Source organism: Coturnix japonica, chromosome 7 (genome assembly GCF_001577835.2).
Source record: "Coturnix japonica isolate 7356 chromosome 7, Coturnix japonica 2.1, whole genome shotgun sequence".
Classification (NCBI taxonomy): Eukaryota; Metazoa; Chordata; class Aves; order Galliformes; family Phasianidae; genus Coturnix; species Coturnix japonica.
Window position 1 is genome coordinate 23503118 of NC_029522.1, and position 14341 is coordinate 23517458.

Consider the following 14341-nt stretch of genomic DNA (forward strand, 5'->3'; position numbering starts at 1 on the left):
GGAAACGCGCAATGAGATTTGGGTGGGTGGTGAGGGGAGCCCTGGACTGAGCCGCTGTCTGGAAAATTGACTGTGGAAAAGTGAGATGTTATTTAAAAACTAGTAACACAAATGGCTGAAGTTCATTCCATTTGCATGCAATAGTCATAATAAGTGAAGAAGCCAATGTGGCTGAAAAGGGAGTGGAGCAACACCGGAGATAGATGAGAGACAGCTCAGGCAGGCAGGGTGTGGCACTGCTCTGGCCTTTGGGGCTTTGTATTTTCTTTCTTTCCTTCTTTCTTTTTTCCTACTGTTCTTTTTCTTCCTAAATTTCAAGCTTTTCTACCTTTCTGCAAAGCAGAAGGTCAGACTTCTGGCAACTTGGTGTGCAGCCTTCCCAGAAGACTAATGGGAATGCTGCTGTAGGTTTGTACCCCTCCTGCCTCAGCCGTTGATCTCAGTGGGAGTTGTGATTGGGCACTAAAGGGCACAGTTGGATTTCCAGAGTCAGAGTACACCTTGCTGCTGAGCCAAGTCATCCTTGAAGAGCTGGAACCAGGAATGCATTGCTTTACCCATGGAGGAAAAGCTCTTATGGCCAGAAATGACCACTGGACTATTTCTGCAAACTTTTAGGAGAGACAAAAAACATTTTGCTCAGCCACCTTCATTTGGAACAATATTGCATTTTCTTTAAAATTGAGAGAGATGAATGGGTTTGGGGTGTTCATGAAGCTCTTCAGCTTTGGAAGGGGCTGTTCTTCCTTTGGTTGATCTGCAGGGCTTTGTACCCGGGAATCATCTTTGCTAAGACTCCTGTATCCTACAGTAGAGAGGTGCAGCATTCCAGTGCCAAAACAACATCACTTACATAGTAACTAACTTGGTGAATTATCATTTGAGGCTGCAACAATGGAAGATCTTCTTTGTAGTCCAGACTATGAGATACAGTAGCCTGAATGGGTTTGGTCTCAGAGATGACCCTGTGTTTCCTAACAAACTTCAGTGAAGCCTGAAGGAAGTGAATGAAGTGGTTTTGTGGTCTGATTTCATTCTGGAAACTCATAGGAAGTGAGGATTTAGGGGCTTAGCTTATACTGTAACATGGTGCAAGCTTTTTGGAGTGGCTGGGGGGCACTGAAGACCACAGGAATGCATGCAAGTGACAGGGGAAGGAAGGCAGAGAGGTGGCCTGGTGATGTTAACAGCTCAGTTCATTCACACAGAAGCCCCTAATGACTATGAAGTAGCTACCCTAGGGATTTTACTAGCAGGGTCGAGGTCAAACAGAGAAGCTGCAGTGCAATTAATTTAAGCTTCGAAGTGTTTTTGAGTTAATTCATTTGGTTCTGCTGGGAAGATTGTAGCTATGTGGAGGGCTAATCAGAGGATTGTGTTGAAAGGGCTGAGATACGGCTCGCTAGCAAGAGAGAATGCTTTTATATAGCAGGGAGCTTGGAGAGCCTCACTCAGCAAAACCTTTCAAACACGTTAACATATTTCCCTTGCAGGCTGCCTTCACACGTGTTGAAGCTGTGTGTGTGTGGTTCTGGGGGGAGGGGGCTGGAAAGGATCAGTATGGCTTTTACATGCCGCTTTTAGGACCAGATTCTTATCAGCATCTTGGGAAGTAAGCAAGTGGAGGTGGGCAAGTCAGCTTGAGTGCTGTGACCAAGATGGGGTCAAACCACTGTGCCCAGCCATGAGCCAAGACCTGGATCTGCTGTGGCATTTAGATGTCTGGGGCATCACTGCTGTAGGCACATTTAGGGATGATGATTGCAACTTTGCAGTTCCGTCTTCAGAGGAAGAAGTAGAAAAAAAGGAAAATGGGATGATGTGTGGATGTTGAATGAGTGGATTGCAGAAGCATTTGTCTGCATTTTTGAGGGACCCAAGCAGTGCTTTCCCTATCATTCTTGACACAAAGCAAATGGCTGATGCAGGAGGGAGCAGGATGTCAAACAGCGTTTTTGAGTTGGCTGCTGGCAGTAGAAGGACTGGAGCAGACCCTCCCCGGAGGTGCTTCGTGCTTTGCTGGGCCCACAGGGAGTGGGCTGGTGATGTGCTTCGTGACCCATCAGCTGAATCTGTTGGAAAAAAAGCTAACAAAATAAGCCTTGCTATTTTATCTCTCTTCAGCCTGGCTGCACATTTTCATGAAATGGTGGAAACATTTTCAATGACATGATTTTTGAGAATTCTGTTCCTGTTTGAGATTTAGTTGGCATTTGCTGACGTGTTTGTAGATACACTGGGAGGTGGAGGAGGACCTAATAGGGAGACAGGCAGTCATGCAAACACATGCAGAAACACATAGGAGGTAGGCTGTGTTAGTCCTGTATCCTTGGGAAACCAGTCTGCAAACATGATTTTAAAAAAAAAAACAAAAACGTTTCAAGTGAAGCTTGGGGAAGGGACATTTCAATACCTCTTTCACCCTTATCTGGCATCATCTCTGTTTTCTTATCACTTTAGTACTTGCCCTAGAGTGCTGGAGGAGTTTGAGTGTGATGGGGCACAGGCACACAGTATGGCACTATGTACGTATATTTCTGGCTCTGTGCCCAGGTGGATGGAGGAGGGAAAGCTGCTCCTTGCAGCCACCAGGAAGGGGCAGAGAGAAGAGTTAAGTGGCTGCTGGAGGCTGCGCTGCCCTGAGTCAATGTCTCAGCATTTTGCAGGAGCATAAAGCATTTCCTGCTAGACAGCCGAGCCAAAGGAAGGCACTGGGTGCCCCTTGGATCACCCCAGTGGCTCAGGGCAGGGAGAGGAGCTTGTGAAGCAAGCCCTGGCTGGGACATAGCGTTCCCTCCTGCCTCCTGCTGCTGGAGATGGGCTGAAAAGATTGGATGGCAACAAATAAAGGGTATTTGACGGCCACAGGGTAGCTGTGGGTTCTTTGTGGACAGCGTATCGTGGAGGTCAGGCCATGTCTTGGAGACCAGAGTGGGAATTTCCTGGCTACAGTATGCAGCCACCTTGCTGGCTGGCATGGGTACCCCTTACTGCTGTGTTCTCTGCAACCAGATGTGCGTAAGTGTCAGCATCTGAAGGGCACGTGTTAGCTCTTCAGAGATGGGTGAGGCTGGCTGGAATGAACAGGGCAGAGACCAGGAAGGAGTATCTAGGTGGGATTCCCACATCATTTGTACCTGGGCAGCCTGATCTAGTGGCTGGCAAACCTGCCTGTTGCTTGGGTGTTGGAACTAGATGATCTTCAAGGTGATCTTCCCTTCCAACCCAAACCAGTCTATGATTTCATGGTAGCTGTTAGACCTGGTCTAGATGCAGCCGGTAGTTCATTAGCTTCCCGGTTGTTGGGACTTGGTGGGACATCTGAGGATGAATTACTGTTCCCAGAGTTCTCTCCAGCTCATCTCTGTGAGAAGTGTCCTGGGGTTGTATGGCTCTTACACGCATCCCTTCTGCACCCTTTTTCTTCTACACTGCATATTGCTTGTGCTCCCTCTGTGGCATTTTCCCATTGTATTTTGTGAAGTGGGGAGTGAAACTTGATTGGGTGCTTTGATTTATTCTGCCTCTGAAGAGCTGCATGAGAGCTGCATCCAACCTGGCTCAGTTGCATGGGGTTGAACCACACACCAATGTCCTCATGCATTTATGAGACTTGGTTGATACTGCACTGGTCCAATATGGTCCAGTGTTGTCCCATTTGGCACTGGTAGGAAGCAATCTTGGGTCTTTTCTGGGATATGGTGGGCCAGAGGGCCTGGAGGGGACTTTGTTCTTGGCAGCTCTTGCCACAAGGAAATTGCAATGTCAATATAATCCCTGCTGGCAAATGTTTCTTGAGGTATCTGAGCTCTGGGTCAACAACACCCACACCATAGCTATTGAAAAGGAACCTTTGCCCAGAGCTCTTCTTGAAATGCTTTGCAGAAGGATGAGGCAGAGGTCACTAGGGCTGCAGTCAGGGTTGGTCTGCTACTTTTCCCTCCTCATTCTGCAAGTTCATCACTGGCCACAGCTGTGGTGCATGTTCAAGGTCAGGTTTAAAGGCTCTGTCTGCTCTCAGGCTGCAAAAGACAAGGGCTGGGCATCTGGGACTGGGGAGCAGAGCTTGTTAAAATAACTGTGTGTATCATAGGAAGAACACCTCCCTCTCCAGGATCATTAGTGGGCCATAATGTTCTTTGGAGGTGGAGAGTGGTAACTCTGGTGGGGAGATGTGAGCTCGGGGCACATCCTGGGCACAGATCTGAGGGGCTGTGGGCAGGGTGTTGAAGGTTACTTGGGTGAAACTTTCTGTGGGTTTGAGATCTCAGTCAGCACTTGAATGCTATATAAACACTCTGGACAGATAAACATGTGCATGCAAAACCTCTCAGCAAGCTGTTGTTGGAGGGAAGTGAATGTGGAGGGAGAGCGGCGCTGGCGAGGGCAATGCGGTCCTTGGCACAGTGCAAACTCCCTGTGATGCTGCAGTGCTTGCGGCCGGCTGAGCCCTGTCCTGTAGCCTGCATATGCTTTGGGGCTCTCCGAAAGGATGGAGGTGTGTTTTTAATGTCAGACAGCTGCCTTTCTTTGCATGACGCTTTTCTGCTTGCAGCTCAGGGAGCAGCGAATCCTTTGTAAGCCTGTCTGTGTTGGTGGAGGTGCCTAAAGGTCTCAAATCAGATTCTGAAAACTTTCAGTGCTGGAAATTGGTAGCAGTTCTGAAAATGTTGGCGAGACTGCGTGGCTCGATACAGACGTTAGCTGATGGCCATTTGGATGTGCTTCTACCTCAGCCAAGTCCTCGCCCCATTGAAGCTAATGGGAATTTTCCTTGAAAAAAGGCATAATAAAATTGCATTTTCTTGCCACAGAGGAGGTGTTTCATGTGTTCAGGAGAACTTCAGCTATCTGCTTTGATTCTTGCCACACTTGTCCCGCCCTGCACAAAGCGCTCTACCTTTTGATCCAAAATAGCACAGAAGATGTTTTCCACATGCCATAGGAAAATGGAAGAACTATAAAACATAATTGTTTTGGAGCTTGGCACTGCTCTGTTCACAGATATATTTAGTGTGAATTGAAATTGGTCAGCGAAAGGGCGTTTGCTGGTATGACAAATGGATTAAGGTTGTGTATCTGACTCGATTGCATACCTGCCCATCCCATGCTGGTGGGGTTGGCAGGTGACTAAACTGGTCTATAGTCACAAGCAGACATGGATGCCTCTTTTCTCTAGAGTGGCATTAAAAAGTTTTATTTGGCTGTAAATGGCACTATTTGTCCCTTTGTTGTTTCAACATCAAAACTCAATGTTTCTGCTCCTGCCATTGCTGCCTAGTCCCTTTTAGCTCTTCAAAATGAGTCCCGCCAAACCTGAGACTCTTCCACGAAGGAAAGGTGGGAACTGATCTTCTCCATCCTGACCCCTTTCCTATTTGCTGGAATGGGGGGAAGCCATGACTGATGCTTGAGTGAATATGAGTAAGAGGATGGGAAGAACAGGTCCTTCTTGACCTTAAGCCATCTCTGGTAGTCCCAGGTCAGTAGAAATCCTAAGGAGCAGCATGGGCTTCAGGAGAGGGAAAAGCTGTGCTGGAGCTCTGGACTCAGCCCAAAGTGGATCAGCCCAGCTTGGCGGCAGGGAGGAAATCTTGCAGTCGATAGCAGCTGGACCTCTTTGGCCTCCACTCTGGGTTTGTTCCTGTGGCTGGTGCCCGAGGAGCCAAGACCAACCTCTCCCATCCCTGGGTGTGTTTGTGCACATGGGCTTGCACGCTCTGCTCCCACCAGGGGTTTTCTTTGGGCTGATATTTGTTAGCATTGGAAAGTGAGAAAAATGAGTGAAAATATTATCAGAAGCAGGTTTTGTGAATGAATCAGCCGACAAGAGGCTTACCAGCTTGCCTTGATTTACTAGAGTGGTGCTTATTTGGGCAGATGTCTATATATTTTAGTTGGAGGCAGGAAGGAGCAAGAATTGATTGGGAAGGTCACTGCATCCATCACACTGCTTCTCTGTTGCTCTGTACCGCTGGTCTTCTGAATGGAGCTGGGCACTGCAAGGCATCCAAAATGCAGCTTTGCTACACTTGCTCTCCTCATGTTGTTGATGGATTCATGTCAATGAGAAGATGACAAAAGAAGGAGGGTTTCAGCCTTTTGACTAAACTGGCTCACTGGGATTCAGCTCCTGGCTAGCCTTGCCCATCTTCTGCATGGGACTTTTTAATTTGATCCTTTCTGAAGGGCAGCCTTGTGGCCTTCTCTCTTCTCGCTATGTGTTTCTAATTAACAGGGGAGACTTGTGGATAAACAGAGGATTCCTGCTCAAAAGTATTCCTTGCCCAGCTTCTCGGATGATGGCCAAGGCAGCAATTGCCAGGCAGCAGCCCAGACATTGAGCTCGCCCATCTGGCTATCAAGCCTCATCCAAGTTCTTGTCTGGAACCAGTATTGAGGAAAGTCACGCACTTTGCCAGATTGGTTTTGCCCCATGTTTGCTTTTCAGTTGCTACCTAAGCAGCTTAAAAACTTGCAAACAAAACTCATTTAGTATTTCTGGGAAGTGCACTGATCCCAGTACAGGGAGATCTGAGGCCAAAATCAGGAGGAAGTTCAAAAGGACGTTGGACAGATCCACAAAGGATGGAGTCCATTGGTGGCTTTTAAATCCTGTCAGGCAGATGCAATTTCCAGCACAGATGTGCTGTTGCTACTCGTCTCTAGTGCAGGTTGGGAATGGTCCTTCTGAGGCATGTCCCCAAGCAAATGCTGATGATCTGTTGGGAATGGGATGCTGAGATGTGTCTGATCCAGCCCTCTTGGGCTGCTCTGCCATCAGTCTACAGGCAGCCACGTGTTTTCTGAGTAATTGTGGACAAAACTCTTCTTGCATTTTCCCCTTTGGGATCCTAGGGTAGTAACACACTATGATGCACTATGGAAAAGAGCTCAGGAAGCTGTGACATAGATAAAACATTTGTTACAATGATTTTATTTTTCTTTTTACTCTGTATCAAGATGGTACAGTTGTGTGCTGGTAAAACATCGCAATGCAGTTTCTAAAAGGAAGGTTGGATATTAGGAAGAACTTCTCTGAAAGAGTGGTTGGGCACTGGAATGGGCTGCCAGGGAGGTGGGGGGTGTTCAGAAAGTGTGGAGATGTGGCACTGAGCGATGTGGGTTAGTGGGCCGTGTTAGTGGTAGACAGTTGGAGTGGATGGTCTTGGAGGTCTTTTCTAATCTTAGAGAGTCTATGGTTCTAGATGTTAAAATATGGATGCTCTGCATGCTTGGGCTTATAAAAAGCAGGGTGGACTCATAAGTAAAGTGTTATTACATGAACTAAAGCATTGTGAGCCCTCTTTCCTTCATGGTTTAATGTGGTTTCTTATTATGAGTATCTAGGGTGCTGGTTGGACCCTATGATCTTTGTGGTCTTTTCCAACCATTATGATTCTATGATGAAGCAGATGCCAGAGCCATTCTGGGCTGTGTTTGCTGATGATGTGAGACTGAGTGCTTTGGCTTCCCCTTGGTATGTGAAGATGCTTTGTGTTTGTCACCTCTATAGGTCCAGAAGGACAAAGCAGAGGGTGGAGGAGGTGAGAAGAGCTGGGTGTTATCCCAGCTTTTATGCCAGCTGATTTTGAAGTGGCTGGATTAGGTAGAGGTCTTGAGGTGGAGCTGATATGTGCCACATAGGGTGGTTCTGCTGTCGGAAGAAGTGGTCAAATCCAGCAGTAGATAGGCTGCGTGCTAGCAGCTGAATGAGTAATGTACCACATGACAAATGATGTGAAAGATGATATGGCAAGGATGATTACTGAAATGGCAGGATCTCTGCGGGAAATTAGGGTGGCCATAAAAAAAGAGGCGAGGTATTTTTGAAAGCGGTCCTGAGAATTTATTTTAGCACATTAATATTGAGTAAGTATTCCTGGAGATACTCTAGGGGATGATAGATGGACTCAAGGTATTGTTACTAATCACTGTGGTTTTCAGTTTTGGAGCAGAAACACACTTGGCATCTCTAACCCAACTGGACTTCTGATGGGAAAATTACATTCTTCGGGAAGTAATTTAGAAGGTCAAAGAAAAACCAGAAAGAACTTCTCCAGCAGCGATTTCCCCTGCTCTCTAAACTGTCTTTTAGCGCGGTAATAATAACTCCAGAATGAAAGAATCTATTCTCACCTTCCAGATGAAAGAGCTAATGCAATTTAAAATTTTTGCATGCAAAGATTTTATGGCTTGGTAACCGGCCACACTTGAAAGTGATCCAGGATGGGATGAACACATGAGAGGCTTGGCTGAGCTTGACCCTTTCCTTGTCTCCTCTTTCTCTCTCACAGACAATGGTGATGACCGGGTTGAGAGCATCCTTGCTGAGAACCACGTGGACAGCACTGGGGGGATGTTGAGCGGAGCCAGCAGCAGGAAACCCATGAAAACAGGCATGAAGGAGCTGGCGGTGATGAGGGAGAAGGTGAACGAGCAGCAGCGGCAGATGGGCAAAGTGGGCAAGGCCCATCACAACCACGAGGACTCAAAGAAGTCACGGATGCCGACAGGCAGGGTGAGAGGAGGAGGGGGGGGAGGCAGAGCACAAGGAGATGCAGAATGCAAAAGTGACATTTACAACAAACTGCCTTTAAAAGAAAAAAGAAGGGAGGGGAAAAAAAAAAAAAAAGAAAAAGAAAAAAGAAAAAGAAAAGCAAACGTTTATTTTGGCCTGAAGCTGGGGTTGAACACACCATCTGATGAACTTTGATGTGCTGGCGAGGAGGCGTTATTTTCATTGCAGCTTCACATTCTGACAGCAGAGCTGGAGAAGGGGGGTCTTGCTGGCTCAGCACCAGCCCCCGCAGGGCTGTGAGCATGCTCCTTGCCTGCAACCCAGCTTCTGCACACCCTTTTTTCCTTAAGTAACTCCCCAGGGATGGCCTGGGGGATTTATGGTGTGGGACTCTGCCTGCTGTGCAGACTGAGGGCGTGCCTGAGAGTAGGCTGTGGGGTTGTCAAGAAGCAGGAGGTGCCCAGTATCGTACCTGGCCTCCTGCCCTCCAGTCCTTGGCCATGGTTTCCCTCTAGTGGGCAGCTTGGTCAAGGCAACTAGATGTCACAGGGATGGAAAGCTACCCCCAAAAGCTTTGTAATACATCTCCATAAACACAGGGTGTTTATATCTGAGGAGCACAAGGACAGAGAGGAACTTTGAGAACCTAATCTCCAAGGAACAGGCAGAGCAGCTGTTTGTGGCCTCATCTCCCTAATGTACACTTCATGTGCTGTCCCAGATAAACCTTGCTACTGCAGTCCTTTAGGTCAGATTTAGCTTAACAGGCTGATGTCTGTGGGACAGATGTGGCTCCATGGTATGGTGCTGCTACCATTGGCTTAGGGAGTCCCCACAGTGCTGCCACTTGTCTAAGAGGAAAACAGCAGATGGCAATGAGGTACAGAGGCTAACACCAGGTGGAATTTAACTGGTCTGCCTTGGCTGGGTCTGAGGGTTGGGGTTAGGTTCTGGGTTGCTCTTTATCACGGGAAGATGTGAGGTTATGACATGGCAAATGGTCACTTTACTAGAACTTACATTTGGTTTTTATTTATTTTCTTGTCTTTTTTCAGACCCCTTGTCAGCAGGAGCTGGATCAGGTCCTGGAGCGCATCTCTACCATGCGGCTGCCGGATGAGCGAGGTCCCCTGGAGCACCTCTACTCCCTCCACATCCCCAACTGTGACAAGCATGGCTTGTACAACCTCAAGCAGGCAAGTAGGGAAAGCTGGAGCTGGCTGTGCTCCTAGCAGCATCCCTGTGCTCAGCACTGCATGGAAATTGAGCCCTAATCCTTGGGTGGCAGGAAGCAGGTCCCAGGGTGTGGGGACTGCCTGTCTGCTGTCCAGACCCAAAACATGGGGCAGTTGCATTTCTCTTCAAGTTGTCATCACTAACATGATGAGAGCTGAGCTTCCACTTATCCCTTGTACCTCTGCAGTGTAGTATACCTTTGGTGGTTCCACCACAAATTAAATGATTGTATCATAGTGGTTTCCTAACAAGGGTTACAAGCATCGCTGCACCACTGTCTGCTCCTTTCTCTTGCCTCTTCCTAAATTGAATGTCTGCAGCTTTGCAGGAGGACAAGCTTGGGGGGGGGGGGGGGGGATATATTTGTGTGGTATGTGTACAGAGAGTGATGAGAGATGGTTCCTCTGCTCAGTTTGGAAACAGGAGCGTGCTGAAGCTTTTCTGGCATGAGCCTGTCCCAGGAGAGGCTTGTACCTGTGCCCTAACTGCTTCCTTTCCTCTCCTTTTCATCCCCACATCTTCCCTGAACAGTTTTGCCCAGCAAAGCTTTGCAGCCAGGCAAAATCAACCTTACCAGATGCGGGGCTTGGATCAGAGCTGGATGCATGATATCTGCAATGAGAGGAATGGTCACAGGCTCTGGGGACATCAGCAGATGCTGCAGTAGGATCTGCAGCCAGGAGGAAGCTCTCTTAAGCAGCAAAGCACCATCTGGGGGCTGGCTTGCATTGATAGTACCTGGATGCGAGCACCTCTTATGGCTGTGCAGAATGATCTCTTGGAGAAGACCCAGACATCCTGCTGTTTTCATGGCTAAGCCATTTTTGTTTAAGAGTTACTTCCACCCTTTGGTTGGGAGCATTTATTCAAAAAAGACAAACACAAAAATGGTTAGAAAAGAGCAGATTGCTCTGAGATAATCTTGCTTTGTCCTTTCTCTTCTCTGCATTATGCAGAAGTTGCACATTGGCCATAGCTGCAGAAAAAGAAAACAAAAACGCTGTCTCTTCCGCCTGCCCTGGGTGAGGACAAACACAGGGCCGTTCCCAGTTTTCCTTCCATCTGGGTTTCCAGAGCTGAGTGTCAGCTCCTTTTCCTTGGTTGGAAACCAGATGCCAATAAAAGCATTCCTGGCTGCTCCCACCTCTTGTGGGTCAGCACAAGGTGGAGGGTGCCTTAGTGTGCTCTCATGCTGGAGAGCATTTTTCATTTTTATATTTTTTACCTTTTTTCCCCTGCTTTTTATACCCCTGAACAAGGCTGCAGTCCAGCTGCAGAAAATGGCTTGAATTCAGCTTTGCGGAGTGCATGCCGAGTCTGCTGTGGGGGCTGGATCCTGCTGTGCCGTGTTCAGGGGTGTATTCATTTTGGGTATGGGGGGATGAGCACCAGGTACAAGGTGCCTGCAGCCTTGCCAGGGCAAGGGGTGGATGATAGCCATTACAGCAAGAAACTTCACTCTTACCAGAGCAGGCTTTGGAGTGTAGAGGCCACGTTCATGCTTGCTGTGGTCATTCCTGTGCTGGGATTGAGATCCTGTTCGCAAACATAGCTGAGTTTGTCTGTGGACCTGTGCTGTGATGTTTAGTTTGTTTACTCCGGTTTGCAGACAGAATGAAGCTTATGTAGCTGCTCTATAAGCCTATTTCATCCCTACTCACCCAGGGATTGCTGACCCTGTAGGTGCTTTCACCCACAGCTGAAAGAGAAATGTAATTTGGGAATGAGCGTCCTCATGGTTTATTGAAATCAGCTCAATGGTCCCATGCATAGGATCATTAAGGTTGGAAGAGACCACTAAGATCATATAGTCCAGCCATCCATGGTTTGAGAGAAGAAATTCCAGTCCTCAGCTGGAGTGCCAGAGAAGTGATGCTGCTACAGCACAGGCTTGGTGCAGCATCCTTAAGTCCAAGCCATCTGTGCTGAATCTCCAGAGAAACCATTGGGGGTGATGGTGGTCTTCTCCCTGTATCTCCTCAACTGATTGCTGCCCTGTCCATCTCTCTGCAGTGCAAGATGTCGGTGAATGGGCAGCGTGGTGAGTGCTGGTGCGTGGACCCCATCCATGGGAAGGTGATCCAGGGTGCGCCCACCATCCGCGGGGACCCCGAGTGCCACCTCTTCTACACAGCCCATGAGCAGGAGGACCGGGGAGCACACGCCCTGCGGAGCCAGTAGATGGATGCGATCCTGCTTGCTGTGGCCCCGGTGCTGGATTTTTACATGGGTTTCAGCATGTCTCTTTTAAGCTCTGGAAGAGACCGGGGTTGAGTCCTGTGTGCTGCCCTCCTGCTGCCCCAGTTTCTGGGGAGGGAAGAGATGACAGGAGGGGAAGGGTGGGGGGGGGAGGTTGCAAGGAGAAGGGACTGCTTTCCTATAGTCTTTTGCCCAATGTCAGCCAGAGAACCAGTCTTTTTTGCTCCTCGCCCCGTGGCCCTGCCCTCCCTGCTGCTTTGTGGCATCTTCCTGCAGGCAAAACACCTTTACCATGGGTGGGAGGGGGAAAGAGAAAAAAAGAAACAAACAACAAAGTTCCATTTCCCTCTTCCTCCCTCCCTTCCCCGAGACCAAAGACTGTAAATACTGCCTCTTGTGTCCTGCCTGTCCCCTGTGCATTGGTCCTGGTGTGGGATGTGGTGCAGGAGGGAGGGAAGGAGGAAAGTCCCCACTTTCCAGTTGGAGAGTGGAAGCGTGATGGGGCTGCGTCCCTCGAGGGGGCATCGCCAGGGGATAGGGATGAGGCAGCCCCCCTGAACCACCCCTGGTTGCAGCCACCCCTGCTGCTCTGGGAGGATGGGGCCTTTGGGTGACTGTGGAGCTGAATGTTTGGTTTTCTGAGGGGTTTGGAGGGCTGCTGCCCAGTATTTCTTAGGATTGGCTTAAGCTGAGGGAGCTAAAGTGAACTTGCCGGGGCTGGGTGGAAGGATGCCTGTGTAGATTTAGGATAATAAGCCAGGGAGTGTCTCTCTTTCTTTCTTTCTAGATAGGAAAAACCCATCTAAAACCTGCACTCCCAGCAGCTGCTCTTGTCCCTCCATTTTCGCTTGGGACAAGAGTGAGCATCTGCTTTTCAGCGCACACTTTTTTATTGTAAGTACAGTATATATCATGCTTTGTAAAGGCCCAGACACACGCACCCCTCTGCCCACGTGCATGTTTGTATAGGTTAAATCCAAGCAGTTGCAGGCGCTCTGAGATGTTTTGCACTGGATGTGCCGCTCTGAGGACCGATGTGTCTCTGCCATTACTTCACCTGTTGATTTCTTTCTGTACAGAACACACCGACGCTGAGAATAAATAACTTCCCTGTCGCCGAAGCAAGGAGACTTTTTCTTCCTTCCCCCCATTTTTAATGTGGATTCAATTTGCAAAACAATTGCAAACATCCTTATCTTTACTACAGTTAAGGGGAGATGTGGAGTTTTTTTGTGGGACCTTGGGCAAGGCTGGGAAGGACCCACAGAGGAGTTGAGGGGTGCTGCCAACATGCTCCCCTTGGGGCTGTGGGACAAACACCACTCACCTGGGGGCTTGGGGCTGGGGAAAAGAAAGCAAAAAGCCCCAAACTCTGCAGTAATGGGAGTGCTGGGGTTTGTTGCTGTTTTCTTTCCTCCTACACCCCCCCTTTCTTTCCCAAAATTTTCCAAGCGCAAAGAGCATGGACAGTTTGTGCAGATTGAACCCCTCGTGTCCTTGCAGGAGTTTGGAAGCGTCAGTGGAGGAGAAAAGGAAAATGCTTTGAGGCTGTGGTGGGAAAGTGATAGAAAGGAGTGTGTGTATGAGAGAAAGGGGGAGTGAGAATGAATCAGGGAGAAAGAGAACGTACCTGAACGCAGAACTGTGTAACTGTAAAAATGATGCTACCTATCTTCTCTTAACAGCCCACGATGTTCAGCTTTTCCATGTAAACCATGCACGCTCTGGCTGTCAGCTGCAGTTTGTACTTTTTGTTTTGTTTAGGAACCAGGAAGTTTTCTTTTTGTGTTTTTCTTTTCTCTTTGGGAGAAGCTGAGCTGCATAAAGTTGGAATAAATTAAATGGGATGCCAGAAAACTGTCATCTTCCCCCTCCCCAACCTTCTCTATTAAATAGAGCATGTTTTCTTGCCTGATGCATCACACACAAACGAGCTTTTGCCCTGGGGGGTGTTGTAAATGCTGAGCTCAATGAGCAGCACTGGGAGTTTGGTTTTTACCCTTACTGGTCCCAGTTGTGTGAGCTGGGAAGCACTGGTGTCACACTATCCCCTCTCTCTTCCTGCTCTGTGGGTGTTTCTGCAGTTCTGCACAATACAGCCATGCCTTTGAGTGAGTCCTCTCAAGTCAGCATCTGCCCCACATGTGTGTGGAGGCAGTTTTGCTGCCTGATAGCAGGCAGGCTTGGTGGAAAAGGCTGGTTTTTGGCACACTGTGCTTGCTGGGAGGGGGGCAGTAGGAGTACCCTGTTCAACCTGGGAGCTTTGTTTGCTGCCAGGAGGCTGTATGAGAGCTTTGCAAGGGCAAGAAGTCCCTCTGCCCAACACTGGCACCCCTGGGACTTCAGCAGATATTTGGGTGAAGGTCACCTCCTCCCAGCTTCCCA

The 14341-nt window shown here is 48.6% G+C and overlaps 1 protein-coding gene across 2 annotated transcripts in view; it reads left to right on the top strand.

The window, feature by feature from the left end:
- Positions 1–13871, top strand: part of IGFBP2 (insulin like growth factor binding protein 2) — a 49512-nt gene extending 35641 nt beyond the window's left edge. For both annotated transcript variants that reach the window (XM_015868792.2, XM_015868793.2), the window contains exons 2-4: positions 8298–8521; positions 9577–9717; positions 11771–13871. In XM_015868792.2, coding sequence (XP_015724278.1) covers positions 8298–8521; positions 9577–9717; positions 11771–11938 — 533 coding nt within the window. In that variant the 3' untranslated portion in view covers positions 11939–13871. The remainder of the gene's footprint in view (positions 1–8297; positions 8522–9576; positions 9718–11770) is intronic.
- Positions 13872–14341: the final 470 nt, after the last annotated feature.